The 17,073-nt window shown below is 37.0% G+C and overlaps 2 protein-coding genes across 2 annotated transcripts; both read left to right on the top strand.

The window, feature by feature from the left end:
* Positions 1 to 7,467: 7,467 nt before the first annotated feature.
* Positions 7,468 to 11,226, top strand: oaz2b (ornithine decarboxylase antizyme 2b). The gene is given in 6 exon segments (XM_056242628.1): positions 7,468 to 7,621; positions 8,649 to 8,721; positions 8,723 to 8,800; positions 9,248 to 9,420; positions 10,366 to 10,451; positions 10,659 to 11,226. Coding segments are annotated over 6 exon segments (561 nt in total). The 5' UTR covers positions 7,468 to 7,601; the 3' UTR covers positions 10,790 to 11,226.
* Positions 11,227 to 12,357: 1,131 nt separating this feature from the next.
* slc25a44b (solute carrier family 25 member 44b) lies at positions 12,358 to 16,767 on the top strand. Its single transcript, XM_056242397.1, has 4 exons — positions 12,358 to 12,457; positions 14,177 to 14,846; positions 15,588 to 15,715; positions 15,943 to 16,767. Exons 2-4 carry the CDS (start codon positions 14,216 to 14,218, stop codon positions 16,132 to 16,134), a joined length of 951 nt encoding a protein of 316 aa, XP_056098372.1. The 5' UTR covers positions 12,358 to 12,457; positions 14,177 to 14,215; the 3' UTR covers positions 16,135 to 16,767.
* The last annotated feature ends 306 nt before the right edge of the window (positions 16,768 to 17,073 follow it).

Raw genomic sequence — 17,073 nt, 5'->3', positions numbered from 1 at the left:
TCAGCTATTTTAGCCATTGGCCATTTTGAATATTCTTGTAAACTGCTATATTTTACGAACGCATTGGCGTATCGTTACTCAAAAAGTTTTGGGGCTGTGCCACCTTGTGGTCAAGAGTTTTTAGAAATTTGAATGTTACCTATTGTAAGGAAACTGGTTATAAAGAGTTAGTTCACCCAAATAGAAAATTCTGTCATTAATTACTCACCCTCATGTCGTTCCAAACCCATAAGACTTTCTTTCATCTTTGGAACACAAATGAAGATATTTTTTATGTAATCTGGGAGCTTTTTGTCCCTCCATAGACAGCTCCGCAACTACCAATTTGACGCTTCTAAAAGTTCATAAAGAGATCATAAAACTAATCCAAATGAATTGAGCGGTTTTATTCCAAAATTTTCTGAAGAGACTCAATCACTTTCTATGATGAACAGATTGAATTTAGGTTTTTATTCACTTATAAACATTGATCAGCTCATTTATCATTGATCTGATCAGAAGCTCAACCGAACCACATTGGTTCTTGTGTTCAAACGTGCTGCGTAACACGAGAATGAACCTCATTGGTTCTCGCACGTTAAGCGAACATGCTTGAGCTTCACAACTGATGTGAGTTGATGAATGTTTACAATAAAAGCCTTAATCTGTTCATTATATAAAGCTATCTTTATATAAAGCGTTTCTCTTCAGAAAATTTGGACTAAATTGCTTAATTCATATGGATTAGTTTTATGATCGCTTTATTAACTTTTTGAAGTGTCAAAGTGTCAGTTGCGTAGCTGTCAATGGATGGACAGAAATCTCTCAGATTTCATCAAAAAGATTTTAATTTGTCCCGAAGATGAATGAAAGTCTTACAGGTTTGGAATGACATGAGGGTGAGTAATTAATGACAGAATTTAAATTTTTGGATAGATTCCTTGGGTCATGCTGAGAACATAGGGTGCTTCTCAATAGTCACATGCTTTCTCATTTCCTCGCTCCTCCATCCTCCAGCCCGTGATCAAATTCACCAATCAAATTCAGCCATCTTGAAGGACATCTCAATTCTCTAATTGTACCACGAGGGGGCGAGGAACTAGGAGTGTGGAAGCTTCCAGAGGAGTTATGAGCGAGGATCAGTGTTGCCAGATTGGAAATATCCAAGTATCGTACCAGAAGCTCAAAATGACTGGATTGTTGACGGTGGTGGTGGTGGTGGTGGGTGGGGGAGTTGACTGGATTGTTGACGGGGTGAGTAGCTTTCACACACGCAAGGTCTCTCGCTCTCTGCCGTGCTCTCTCACCTTTACTTTCTCCTCACAATCATGATGTAGATCCACACCTAGATCAATGAGTATAGAAGCACTATGATTACAATGACTGACCTCCAATTGAAGTGTCACAAAATTCTGAAATTACCGTACATTATGAGGTTTTTCCATTATTGATCGTACAGAGGTCAAAATTATCGTACAAATACGATAATTATCGTACGTCTGGCAACACTGGCGAGGATGTACAGGTGTTTATATGCAGAAGTTTTTCTTGTCGAGAAACCTGACGCATGTATACATTCTCCTCCCCCTTCACATCTGTCACAACAATTTTAATTTATGCTTTACCTCTGCAATTTAAATAAACCATATATCACATATATCAACAGGGCATCTTGCTTTATCTTTATTATTTATTAATTTCTCAAATAACCAAACTTTAACAACCTAAGGGCATATATCCTTTGAGCACAGCTGATGACGCTTTGAAGTGACACTCGAGTGATAAAGAAAATATACAGTACAAATAAGCTTTCCATCGATTCCTCCGTCCTCATTTTACTTTCCTTGCAGCCTCGAATCCTAAAGGGGGTGGAGCTGAGATGCGAGGAAAGGAAGCGAGGATGCACAAATAAGAAATGAGAAGCACCCATGATAGATACCAATTTTGCCACTTCCGGTCTGCCAATTAGATTTTTGTTAAAAACCTACTTTAACTCATAGACATAGACACAAAAATTTAATCAAATCATCCTCAGACCATGCCGACAACATTTTTTTTTTTTTAAATCAAGTCAATTCTTCAAACCATTCTTGATTTACGCACAAACAAATTTGAAGACCAAACTGGGTGTGCATTGTGACAACCATGACCTGAGGATACCGGTAGTTTCAGCACAGTGCCACCTAGTGGTCAGGAGATATGGAAAATTGACATTTTTGCTTATACATTCTGTATAATTATACATACATACATACTTCTGTACATTCTGCTTATAACAGTTGGCCAAAAGTCAAAAATCTTTAAAAAGATCAAGGTCCAGATTAAGGTCAAAAGTAATAAGCAATTATGTCACAATACAAGTGATTGTTTTTATGGGCTTTAAACCATTTTACTTAAAACTGTCTCCTAATGCCTTCACTCATTTTTGCAGTTGGTCTGATGCTCGGTGCCTTGATTTTTAGCTCCTCTGTAAAATGATCCTGACACTTGGTCTCTTAATTGCTGCTTGGAGCTATTTATTATAGCTTAATAATTATAATAATTATTTATTTATTTTTACTTGGAGTTTTGCCTTATCTCATCAAGCAATATGTAATAAATAAATGTGCTTAAAAGTTTTTAAAAAATCAGCGAATGTAAGTGGATGTTGTTAGATGATTAGTTTCTGGCAGACTCAAGGCCAGTGAACTCATGAGATAAAAACAAACCATTGCTTTGGTCAAGCAGTGTCACCCAGAAAGTAAATGGAAAGCAAACAGCTATTCTGCTGTATTATTATTCATTTTAATCCTATTTAAAAAAAAAAAAATTCTCAACACAAGATGTTTATTTTATTAAGAACATATTGTGGGATATGTTACCTTTATTTTAATTTATTTTGATGTTATTTTTTACATCAGTGGTTTGTTGAAAACTACATTCGCAATGACTGCGGTTCATTTGAAAATATCTGTTTTCAGATTACGATCTCTCCAATGCCACAATTGTGTTTACATAACATGTTTATGCAGTAAAATGGAAAGGACAGTGCTTTTAACATGGGCGCCCTAAATTCGGACTCATCAAATGTTTTGTTTAACTTGTCCTTTTCAAACAAATCTAACGTATAGATATATACCCTCAATCCTGCCCTACGTCTCCTCTTCCTCAGCTGGCAGTATTTCCCAGTGTTTAGAGGGTGGTGGGGGTAGGCGATGTCATCCGTTGGCTGATGTATACCACCTGCCTTGGCCTCAGCCTGACCCTCCACCGCCCCCACAGCAGAGGCATTCCACAACCTTCCAGAGTCATGTTTGTTCTGAAGAAGATTAGACAACCCTCCCCTTAGACTGAGCCGTGCAATTGACCAGCCTCCGCTCCATGCCTCTTTATCTAATGAGGCAAAGTGAGGGAGGCCAGTCTGCGCGGCCAAGATCCTTTTTCTCACAGCCACACTAGCAGCAGGATCATGCTATTGTATTGAGTCATTTTGTGAGGTCATATCATTTTGAAATATTAGACAGGGTTGTGTTCTTATTCTGATATATGTAACACAATCACCAAATTAATGTGCTTATTTGATTTAGCGTGTCTTTTTTGAGAGAAACTAATCCTACTCAACAAATATCCAGCGAAGAAGACAAACACCTCTCATTGACCCCCACGCATCTCCAAACAATAAAAAACCTCAGCCAGGATATTTGCTGATCACTAGTTGAGGACTTCCATTTGGAAAATATATGTATTAGCTAGAATTTAATTTAGGAATATTGTGAAAGCAAATATGACACTTAACTCCTTAATACAATGACAACAGTAGTATTACATTTTGTTTACGAGTAGAACCGATTCTCTTCTTAAATACTATGTTGCAGTTGGGTTGAGACAAAACTGTGCAAGAAAATGTTTATGTATCAAGAATTTATACCAGATGAATTGGATTAACATGTTCAGAGGAATTAACCTTTAGGTGCAACATCCTGCTGCTTTCATTTTCATTATTCCTTAATACTTGCTGAATATGAATCAACACCATCAGACATTAATCAGCATCAAAGTCTTTTCCACGTGGCCTTCAGTGTGAAAACTGATTTTGCCAGATTTAGATGTTTTGTTTTTATAAACATAATGGCTGTGCTGAAAAAATGGACACAGCTGTAAAGCTATAAATTAGGTATATTTTTTAATCTCTTATTAATAGTTTTAAATCATATTTTCTGAGGTTTAATACATATTTTATATTAAGTATTGAGAAGAGGTGGTTTTAGTAGTGAGTGATCAATAACATTAAATAACATTAAATAATAGTAGGCTACATTTTTCTCTTATTACATGAAATTCGAATTAGGCTATGTGAAGCAACCTGAAAGTCAAGCACAAAGTCCATATAGATCTAATTATGAGAATACAAAGGCAGCAATAGCCTATAAAAATTATTACTTTCATAATTGACTTATAGACATATACAATAGTTTTGCATACAAAATGTATTTTAAAGTTTAGCCTATAAAATTCAGTTCAAGTCACATTTATTTGTAGCGCTTTTCACAATACATATAATTTCAAAATAGCTTTAAACAAAATGCATGTGCCTACAATTTAGAGTGATCTATTATCAGAGGTGGCTGTGTCCAAATAATTTCCATATTTCAGAAAGGTATAGGCCTAGCCTACAGTTCCAAGATTATACAAATCACGCAATTAGCTAACAACATCAAGTAGGCCTATTGATTTTAGGCAGAAGCAATGAGCTCATTAAAGCAATTATTACAAGTTGTGATCGTAATAATTACAATATAATAATAATAATAATAATAATAATTCATTACATTTATATAGCGCTTTTCTAGGCACTCAAAGCGCTTCACATGGAAGGGGGAATCTCCTCAACCACCACCAATGTGCAGCATCCACCTGGATGATGCGACGGCAGCCATATTGCGCCAGAACGCCCACCACACACCGGCTTACTGGTGGAGAGGAGACAGTGATGAAGCCAATCAGTATATGGGGATGATTAGGAGGCCATGATGGACAGAGGCCACTGGGCAAATTTGGCCAGGATACCGGGGTAACACCCCTACTCTTTCGAAAGACATCCTGGGATTTTTTGTGACCAGAGAGTCAGGACCTCGGTTTAACGTCTCATCCAAAGGACGGTGCTATTTTGACAGTATAGTGTCCCCGTCACTACACTGGGGCGTTAGGACCCACACAGACCACAGGGTGAGCACCCCCTGCTGGCCTCACTAACACCTCTTCCAGCAGCAACCTGGTTTTCTCAGAAGGTCTCCCATCCAGGTATAACCAGGCTCAGCCCTGCTTAGCTTCAGTGGGCAACCAGTCTTGGGCTACAGGGTGATATGGCTGCTGGCCATATCTAGAACATTTGGCAGTTGTGTATGTTGATTCAGAGTTGCGTCACCTGAGGTCCTCGCAGGAGTTATACACAGGTTTCCTTTAACATTACAGGGTGCGTGCAGAGGCAGAAAGCCAGATTGGTGAGCTGGTCCGCTACTGCAACAACCTTAAGTATTGAAGCTTTCCTTATTGTTTGTATATAACTGCTGATTCAATTAAACGTGATTTTAGTTGGATCTGTTTGTCTGTCTTTAAATTTTGCTGTGTTACTGTGATATAGGGGAGACCGGGGCACAACCTAACACATTTTGGTTTTGGCTCAATTATTTAAAAAAATTATTAAGTTAAATTCATCTTTTTTTTACACAAGCAACATACACATCTCTGCTACAAATGAACACTTAAAGTTTTTTTCTAGGACCTACCATTTTCGTACAGTTGCACTGAAAGTGACAGAAGTGCAAATGTTACAACCGACCCTATATGCGGGGTTAATTGTAACAGACAGAGGGGTTAGTTGTAACACTTGTGTGTAACAGATAATTCAGTACTATTTGTGCATCTCTATAGATAGATATCCATACATCCATCCCTCATCCTTCTATTATGGATCAATATCATGGATAGAGATATGAAAGGGCTGCACAGTTTTGCAAGCAATAAATAAATAAAATCATCAAATATTGTAATTGCAATTGGATTGCATTTGTGTGTGGCAGCTGCATGTAAAATTATTATTATTGATAATAACAGTAATAATAATAAAAACGAGATTAAAATAAAATTTTAAAGGGTTTATTGCATTAAAAACAGGCTATATTTTTAATAAAGAAACAAGATCAATGCATAGTAAACTATTTTTTTTAATTTTTTTTTATTCCAACATTGTTTGTGAAAGTCCAAGAAAGTATAAATAAATACTCAAACCTGAAAAGTTGTGTTGCTCCCTGTTTTCATTTGATAATCATTGTAGGGCTACACTTGGCGGCTTAGTTGTAACACTGTGCTACAACTAAACCCGCTGTGTAAAAAAATATTTTAAGCCTAGCTAACAGTTGCTAGGATTTGCTGACATGTTTCAAAACGGTGCTACGTTTTAGCCAACAAGACAGTGATTAAGGCAATATAAAGTTAGATTTGGTGACGTACACACCCAACTCAGAAACCGAAAAAAAAACCCCGATGAAACAATTTTCTTGCATGGTGTCAAAACACTCTTTGTCCAGTATCTTCATGAAAACTTATCAAAACTTTCCACAAATTCCCAGTAGCAGTGAGAGAAAAAGAGCGGAAACACAACCTGCTTGATCTATGTAAAAGGTCCATGTTACATTTAACCCCGCGTTATAGTTGTGCCCCGCGCTCCCCTAGGCCTATTTTTGAAGTCATGTTAAGCTAGTAATGTAGTCTAATATAGCCAATGTTAGCAGTGCAGCATCTACTGGACAGCCCGAATTTGCTTTTATTTAAGTTACGTTACGCTTTACGTTAAAGACACCATCTACTACACGAAACCACAAAACACGTCTTTTTTTTCTGCCTCCCGGTTGCGTGCGCAAGCAGTGATGACGTTGCCTAGAAATCCATAGTCATCTCTTCACAGGTGTTAGGTCATCTGAAATCTTCAGATGAATGAGCTTCTCCAGGGGAACCCGAGATAAAAACACAGCGACCCAAAAATAATGTGCAAGATATTTTATAGTTTTGGCTGTGTTTGTAGTCATTTAGAGTAAAGGAGCCTAGGCTATAACATGATCTATTGCTCCATCAAGTGGTGATGTTATGACAAAACAAGCTAATAAAACTGACCGGCTTTCCGTTTTTTTTCCCATGTCCTCCCCCATGAAATGGAACATTTTGATCAAACTGCATTTTATAAATTGGACTTATTCATAACGTTTTTTTAGTATTATTATTGTTTTTAGTTTAATTGATTATTTTGTAAACGGTTTAATAGCCTACATGGTGGTGTACAATGTAACATTGAAGTTAAACACAATGTCTGTCTACAAAACAAATATTCTTCATTATGTAATTGAGTAATTTGTAGATGTTTTGTGGTTGGGATAAGAAGGGGGGTGGGATCACAGTTCTCCTCCCATCATAAAATGAACTTGAGCATTCATTGGGGCAAAAGCAGCTGCAGCTGTAACCTCCTGAAATGATGATGAAGCACTCGATCCACTGAAGAGAGCTCGCGGGAGGAAGGACGCAGCATCACGTCTGTTAAACCCGTGACTCGAACAAGTGCGCTCGCTCAACACAACTTACCCAAAGACGCAATGATCAACACCCAAGCAAGGTAAGTAATAGCCGTTTTTTTTTGTTGTTTTTTTTGCTTAGGTCAGTCAGTGTACAAGAGCATCAGCTCAGAGACTGATGTTTAAAGCATCCTACATTCCCGAAATGGTTTGGCGTTCATAGAAACCGTCAGTGCTAGGTCCAACTTCACGTAGGCTATATAGTCTCCTTAATTGTCTCTTAATAAGGCAAACCGTTTTGTTTTATTATTTATATTACATTGGGACGTTTTGGCAAATAAAACTAAAGGAAATAATGAGCTGGAGTGTACATAAATGAAGAAAAAGCAATTAGATTGCAACTTTGTGTAGGCTAAATATGATAGCCTACACATTTACAGTCTCTGAGTACTATTTCAGACTCGTGTGTTATTTAGAGTCGTGAGACTCGTGACGGTGTTAGTACATCATGTTCTTACATCATCAGTAGAGCAGTTCACGCTACGGACCGCACACATTTGTCCTGTGTTATTTCTCTATCATTATGGTGATAATTATCATTATCATTATGATCTGATCTCTAAGTTTATTGCAGGGCTGTAGGCTAATTTAAAAACCGTGGTTAAAGATTGTGAGTGTGATCCATCCATCCAACACTGCATGTTCCTTCGTTGTCAAGAGAACTGCGCGGTGCGCGCGCGACCTCCAGCGGGACGTTACGCAATGCTCGAGCTCACAGCGGGGCCATTTACAAATAATAATAATGATAGAAAAAAAAGCCACGGTTAATAAAGTTATTAAGACCAAATGTAGGCTACATGTTAGCAAACATCTAAAATGCACATGCTTGTGTGAGGTTAAGGGATAGTAAATATTAGTCAAGAAAAGAAATGCTTTAGGACAAACAAATATAGATAGATATGTAATGTGTAATTAAATCTACATTGTAATCATGCAGTGTTGAACACCGTTCATGAAGACTATACAATATGCAGCCAAATGGGAGTGGCCATAATTGTGTGTGTGTTGTTCAACATGAATTATTTGGACAATAAACTCAAAGTTCAAATTTCTCTTGTGTCTATGCAGAGCTGTGCTTCTGGATTCAGCTTGTGTGCTCCGCTGGGTCAGGCGGCAGGCTCCAGGGCCTCAGTGGTGCTCCTGATGCCCCTCACCCACAGATGAACACAGCTGGACAAGACATGAGCCGGGATCTGACTCAAGATGTGCTCCTTTACAAGGTGAGGATGTCACGTCACCACCTCACAATGGTGATGCTTATTAACAAAAGCCACATAAATATTATCTTAACTGAGACAGTCTATTTAGCACTAATGAATGTAATGCTTACAAGCTTACACGGACAAGCTGTCACTCACATGAGGTCACAGCAACAGCAAGCCAGAATGATCCAACCGCTTCCTGATGGACAAAATCAAGTCCTGCCCTACATTTTTTTTTTTCTAATTTGAGAAGCCGTTTCACTCCAATATACGTCAAAATAGACAATGGCAACTTGGTGATTTCAAACTCTAAACAGCTACTTCTGTTTTGTGTTTTTGAGAGGAATGTGAGTGGTGATATTGGGCTGATGGGAAAGCACAGATGAATGTAAAATAATGTGGTAATTTTTTTTTTTTTTTTGTCAATTACATTTTTTTTCTTTTTTCTTTCATTATTTCATGCAGGATGGGAAGTTAACTGTGAAACAGGCGACCTCACTGGACAGCGAATCATCCATTCTGCTATTTCAGTATCAGCTAAGTGAGCAGTTGTCCTGGAGCATCCAGACTGTGCTCTATGGCCATAGCCTGTTTGTTGGTTTACCAAATGGAGAACTTCTCAAAGGCACCAAAGAAGGGTACGTGATTAGTATGGGCTGCACTGTTTTTCTTGTTGAACATTTCCCTGATTATACATTTTGGTACATTTAGCCTACTGAAACAATACACTGCTGTTATGCAATATGTGCCTGCATACTGCAGTGTTGTTTTAATATTATTTATAAACATAGCCATAATTTACAGGTGGGACATGTCGCCACCACTTTTTGCCAGGGTCGATATTGTCCCCACCACTTTTTGAAACATTTCGTGGTACGGATATAACTAATACAAAGTAAACATCTCCAATTGACTATAAAATTATTATTGTCAATTGTTTGTGTAAAAATAAGAGTTGATCTGGCGCTGGAATGTGTTGTTTTAAAAAAAAATTGAGTGCTCGTTGCCGCTGTTATAAGTGGCGGTGGCTCATTCACACAAACGCTGTTGTGGAGAAATCACAAAAAAAAATGTGTCTCTTGATATACAATCACCAATGAATATCTTTGGTTTTAAAAATTCTAGCACCAGACCATTAGGACACATGAACATCACATGCAGGCTATGTAGCCTATTTATTCATTGACTAAAGACTCTTCGGACAAAATATAGTAGATGTAGAATGAAGGGACTATGTTGATAAATTAAACTCAATTGATTTCTGGACATTGTAATGTTTTTTTGGTGCATTTGTCATTGTACATTTCTGATATAGCCTTGTATTAGCAACATTTATGCATATGAAGCATATGAAACAACATTTAGGGGATAGTTCATGTCAGATTTTATTGCTGATTTGAAATATGTTTCTGAAATATGAGTTTGGCAAGCTTTTTTCGTACTTCCCCATTCAAGTAGATAGGAGTTGGTCTTCCATGTCCGAAATAGCCCAGAGGCGTTAGAAATTTGGCCACAGAGTGAACGGATTTTTCTTAAAAGGGACTTTTGAAAGTATGTTTTCTTTTTTCTCTTTACTCCCGAAGGCTCACTGCTGTTTTGGAGTTTGCAGAGGAGAAATTGAAGATCAATCATGTATTTGTGTGGTTCACGAAGAACAGGCCAGATAAATGTAAGTTCTGGATGAGTGGATTTGATTTGCTGTAGATGGTAAGACTTTTGGGTTGAGTCTTAGAGTTATACTGTAGAAAGAATCACAATACATTACACCATTGTTACTTGTCAGCAGCCTTTTAAGACATTGTCATGAGAAATTTTATACCCATAAACTCTGATGCTTTTTTAACGAAGTTGCCATTTGTTCTTGTCTCTTCCACAGTGCTCCTTACCAGAACATTCTGCTACCTTGGCTTTGAGCTCGTAAAACCAGATCATCTAATAGCATCTATTGCAGGAGATTTGCATCTTATGGTCTACGATATTCAACAAACTCACTCATCTGAAGAATAACTAAACATACACAGATATTCTATAGACTGTTGCTAACTGGACTAAATATAAAACCAACAATATCAGGGTTATTGTGAAAAACTAACATTGCAGAGGGACATTGTGGGTACAGCAAAAAGCAAATCAGTAACTGAAAAAAATCTAAGTATAATAATTAAAAGTGGGCTAATTTGTTTGCCTCAAGAAACACACCATTTCATACTGAACATTTAAATTATGTGTTCAAGGTATCAAAACAGCAATAACTGGGTTGTTGTATATGAAAATGACTCAAAATAACTCAAATAACATTCTTATGTACTCTGTGGCCACTTTATGTAAAATGAATTATAGCAATACCTGCACCTGCATGCTGTAATGTGAACTTGTTTTGCACTTTATGAATCAGTCATTGACAGTCTCTCAGTAAAACTACAAATAAAAAAAAGTTAAGATAATTGAACATACTGAAATTTTAATTAAGCATGATTTACTCCTCACAAAGAGATATCAATTGTTAATGAATGCGTCAGGTTTTTTTTTTTTTTTTTTTTTTTTTTTTACAGATTTTGCTTACAACACAAGACAGGGAACATACCAACTTCGTAAACCATACTTTAAAAAAACTGAAATGAGCAAGAAATAAAATGGAATAGAGTTTAACAAAGATGTAAAAACAACGATCAATAAATATGCAAATATCATAAAAATAGCAAATATTTTATCACAGAGGCGAGCATAGGTTTTCTGTCTTTCTACTTTGAAGTATTTAAAACTTTGAAAAAATCTCACAAAATCATGAAGAAATAAAGGAAGGTTTTTCATTTCTTTTTCATTTCCCCACCAAAAGTACCATGTTCACAAGGTAAGAAAACTGGGGATTCAAAATATTCTTATAAAACACAATACCTTCTAAAACCAAGGGATGAATATTATTGATTTTCACGGAAAGACAATAATAATAAAAAAATAATTAGAGGTAAAATCACTCAATCTCTCAAGTCTTGTCCACAAATGTTATTGTTAATTTCTTGTTATCTGCAGCAAAATATAGTTGCAAAATAAAGAACAAGAAACCAAATATAATAGGCCTACTGTCGTTGTGGTCATTTCACCATTAATTAAACTCTGAATGCCTGCTTAACTTAGCTTTTACTAAGTGACTCAAATCAGACATTGATCAAGATCGATTGTAGAAACACAATGGTTTTATGGAAGGTAGACGTGAGTTGCAACCATAGACTGTAAAAAGGTTGCAACATAGCCTACACACACACTCACACTCGTGTGCTTTATATTCATACAAATAAATATTCATACAAATAATAATAATAGGCCTACTAAAAAATCAATAACGTGTGAATCATGAGACTTGCCGGTTTTCTCATAAACATAAAATGCATAAATATTTATTATGTCTATGTTTTTTTCAACACTTCGGTCGATGCACTTTCATAGATCTATGGATGCACTTTAACCTTTAATGGCAAGTCAGACCACAGCGCTATGATTGGTCAGTTCAGTGGAGTGACGCAGACAGCGTCATGCCGTCATCACCATCATTCACTACCGATCTATCTACCAATCAGTGACCAGTGAACGTCTCTCTGTCTGCCACTGTCCTGTGTTGAACATGTACACCAATGTTAACCTAAATATGCTATATGATTGAATCATCTCAGCTGCACGGTAAGACGTTCACTGGTGTTGTTGACGTGTAACCGAGCTGAGCTCATAGATAATAAAGCTGAGCCCGGCAGTCTATTGAGCCACATGAGATTTGTGCTAACTAGCCACTACTATGCTATTAAAGCGTTATTAAACCGGCTGAACTATCTGAATCGTCATTGATTATCTGAACATAACATCAGAGAGCAGTATTATTACAATGTGTTGCAGTCTATGGTTAACACCAGCACCGGTATGAGTTAACTTACAGAAAACCTGCAGCAGCAGTTAACGTTAGCTCAGGAATGTAGACTGAAAGCTAATGAACACTAGCAGTGTGGCTCTGTAAGGAACCAATGTACTTACTGGATGTTTTTAAGAACTATTCGAGCAAACTATTACAGCTTCTATCAGAAACAATAACCTTAAAGGGACAGTTCAAATGAATGTTCAGTCATCATGAGCTTACTCTCATGACGTTCCACTTTATTTCTTTTGTTGAACATAAAATAATATATTTTGAGAAATGTCTCAGTAATTTTTTATTATTTGTTCTCTCGGATCATACAGCTTTGGTATAGATACTGTGATTTAGAAGTTCCTTGCATTTGTATTAGCAGATCCTCATCACATTTTTGACGTTCTTAGTTTAAAGAGATAGTTCACCCAAATAAATAAATCTTGTCATCATTTACTCACCCTCAAGTTGTTCCAAACCTGTATGAGTTTCTTTCTTCTGTTGAACAGAAAAGAGGATATTTTAAAGAATGCTGGTAACCAAACAGTTGACGGCACCCATTGACTTCCTAGTAGCTAAAAAAACAACAACAAAAAAACACTATGGAAGTCAATAGCTATTACCGTCTGGTTCCCACCATCATTCTTTAAAATATCTTCTTTTGTCTTCAACAGTAGAAAGAAACTAATTTGGAACAAAATGAGGGTGAGTAAATTATGACAATTTTCATTTTAGGGTGAACTATCCCTTTAATTATTAAAATTTAAAAGGATTGTTAACTCAAAAATGAAAATTCGGTCATCATTTACCCAGCCTCATCTTATGGAAACTTGTTTCCTCCAGGGAATTAAAATAATACTGGTAGTAGTAGTAATAATAATAAAGGTAATTGTGACTTTTTGTCTCACAATTCTGACTTTTTCTCACATTTGCAAGTTTATATCTCACAATAAAGACTTACATTTACATTTACATTTATTCATTTAGCAGACGCTTTTATCCAAAGCGACTTACAAATGAGAACAATAGAAGCAGTTAGACTAACAGTAGGACAACAATACGTAAGTGCTATAACCCCTCTCAGTTTAATCTTAGTGCAGGTTTTTTTTTTTTTTTTTTTTTTTTTTATATAGAATAGAAGAGAAGAGAAAGTGTTAATTCTACTGAATCAAGTGCTGTCGAAAAAGATATGTCTTCAGCAGTTTCTTGAAAGTGGCTACTGACTCAGAAGCTCTGGTTGAGTTAGGCAGATCATTCCACCAACAGGGAACAGCCATGGTAACCACGCTAAAGTCATTAGTTACAATTGCAAGACTTTACAACTTGCAATTGTAAGTTTATATGTTCCAATTCTGAGAAAAAAGTCATAGATGTGAAATATAAACTAGAAGTGAATGGTGATTGAGGCTGTCATTAACATGCTGCCTATCTACTTTTGTGTTCCACGGAAGAAAGAAAGTTTATCCCTTGAAGATGTTTATTCATCCCCTGTTATTTCCCAGGTGGCCTGGGACTGATGTTGGGCGCTGCAGGCAGGAAACATGCAGCAGAAGCGCAACATTCAGATCATAGAATGGGAGGACTTGGACAAACGCAAGTTCTACTCCTTTGGAGTATTCATGACCATGGCCATCCGTGTCACGGTCTACCCGGCCACGCTGATCCGCACCAGGCTGCAGGTTCAGAAGGGGAAATCTCTCTACACTGGGACTTACGATGCCTTCTGTAAGATTCTAAGAGCTGAAGGTCTGAGAGGACTTTACAGGGGCTTCATGGTGACCACTTTCACACTCATATCAGGACAGGCTTACATAACCACTTACGAACTGGTAAGGAAATACGTTTCCAACTATTCTAAGGACAATACGCTAAAGTCATTAGTGGCAGGAGGCTCAGCGTCACTGGTGGCCCAGAGCATTACTGTTCCCATAGATGTCATATCACAGCACCTCATGATGCAGGGCCAAGGGGAGCATCTGACCCGCTTTAAAATTAAACCCGAAACAGGATTTGAAGCAAAGCACTCTGTATTTTTCGGCCAGACGAGATGCATTATTGGGCAGATGTTTGCTGCAGATGGCATTCGTGGGTTCTACCGAGGATATGTGGCATCTCTCCTCACATACATCCCCAATAGTGCTGTTTGGTGGCCGTTTTACCACTTCTATGCAGGTACGAAATGTAACCGTTGTAATGACCTTTGCATTTTTGGGTCAATATACACACTACCATACAAAAGTTTAGGGTCAGTAAGATTTTTTACTAAGAAATTAATACTTTTATCCAGCAAATATGCATGTAGTTGTTCAAAAGTGACAGAGTGAAGACATAGCTTACAAAATGTTCTATTTTAAATAAATGCTTTTCTTTTGAGCTTTCTATTCATCAAATACACCTGATAAAAAAAATGAATCACAGTTTCCACAAAAATATGAGGCAGCACAATTTTTTTTCAACATTGCCAATCAGCATTATTGAATGATCAGCATTAGAATGATTTCTAAAGGATCATGGTGCTGAAAATTCAGCTTTGCGATCAAAAGGATGCATTACATGTATTAAAATTGAAAATGTTTTATGTAAATTGTAATCATATTTCACAATGTTGCTGTCTTTACTGTATTTTTGATAAATTAAATGCATCCTTGGAGAGCATAAGAGACTTCTTTCAAAAACATAAAAAAATCTTACCCGACCCAAACCTTTGTTCTAGCTCTATGTATGTTTTTGAGTGCCAATGCCACTTTTATGTGCTTTGAATGCACGTTTTGATTGTTAGAATACAACACTGTTCAAAGTTACATAGACACAAACTGTCTTGGGTTAGCATTAGCAATCCATCTGACTCATTAAAGAGCCATATAATGTCAGTTGCAGTAGTTGAGATTTAATTTGCTCCTATTGGCTCCACAGAACAGTTGTCTAAGATGGCTCCCAGTAACTGCCCTCATCTAGTGCTGCAGGCAATGGCTGGACCTCTGGCGGCTGCCACTGCCTCTACTGTCACCAACCCCATGGACGTCATCAGGGCCCGGGTTCAGGTCATTTCCTTTGTTTGCACACAGTATTAAATCAGACAACAGACATGTATAGCTGGCACGCGTGACCGAGTGTGTTTACAAAACACGGATAACCAACACAATGAGACTGACTTGGCATTATATAATTATACTGTTATTTTTCAGTTTTTTTGTGCACTTTCTACAATTCTCATTCAGCATTTTTTTTGACAATTTTTTCCTGACTATCTGACTGTTTGCTTGTGCAGGTGGAGGGCAGGACATCAGTCATTGAGACCTTTAACCAGCTGATCAGAGAGGAAGGATTCTGGGGGATGACCAAAGGCCTCTCTGCTCGCATCATATCTTCAACGCCCACAGCAATAGTCATGGTGGTTGGTTATGAAACTCTAAAAAAGCTCAGCTTACGACCAGAGCTGGTTGACTCCCGACACTGGTGAAAAAGAAATAGAAACTTTACAGTGTCTGTCATCTGCCCTAATACTCTTCCACTCCACCTTATTGTTCATTTTTGCCTTTTAAATCTCCTGCCTTGTGATGCTTCAGTGTGACACTGCTGGTTACTTTTGGGTGATTATGGTGATAAAAAAAAAAAAAAAAATGTTTTAGCTAATAGTAATAATGCAGCTTTTGAGCTCTTTGTTACTGTCAATAAGATAAAAATGCTGCTCAGGTTTTTAATCGGTGTGAGGCACAAAAGTCTTTCTTGAATGAGTTTTTAAAAAGTATGTAATCAAACAGATTTAATGTTTTATTTAAAGTATTTTAAATGTCTTCAGGCGTTGATTTCCAGAAGGATATAAACAATATTTCTTTTAAGATATTTCATTTAGAGAACTCACTCCATTCGACTGTCCCCAAAATTGCATTTTATCCATAGTAGGTGTAGTTTTTATGTAACTAGATCTTTTCATGTGTACCATGTTTTTCCCCTGAATATGCTTTTCATTGTTTTTGTGGTGTTGGGATGTTTTAAGTTGCCAAAGCTGAGTGAATATTCAAATCTCTTGATAGCCTGTGCTGAAGATAATGAAAACCCAAAACTGATTACAAATATATAAAGTTATATATATCTGTCCTTGAGTTTTATTTTAAAGTTTTTGAGAGCATAGTTCTCCCAAATATGAAAATGTACTTACTGTCATGCTATTTTTCTTTCTTCATTGGGACTCATGAGGCAATGAGCTAAATGTTTGAGTTGCTCTCTTTTATGCAATGAAAGTGAATGGGAATTAGGGGCTGTCAAGCTCTAAATGGACAAATTAGCATCATAATAGTGCATTAAAATATCCATAATCTTGTGCATACAATAGATTGGTTTAAGGAATTGACTGAAATTAAAGTCATTATTCACTGCAAATATTGCTTGTAAGGCATTT

Source organism: Rhinichthys klamathensis, unplaced genomic scaffold (genome assembly GCF_029890125.1).
Source record: "Rhinichthys klamathensis goyatoka isolate OS25496 unplaced genomic scaffold, OSU_Roscu_1.1 h1tg000022l_1, whole genome shotgun sequence".
NCBI classification, from domain to species: Eukaryota; Metazoa; Chordata; class Actinopteri; order Cypriniformes; family Leuciscidae; genus Rhinichthys; species Rhinichthys klamathensis.
Note: the sequence above shows the minus strand (reverse complement) of the source record. Positions and strands in the feature narration are given on the sequence as shown.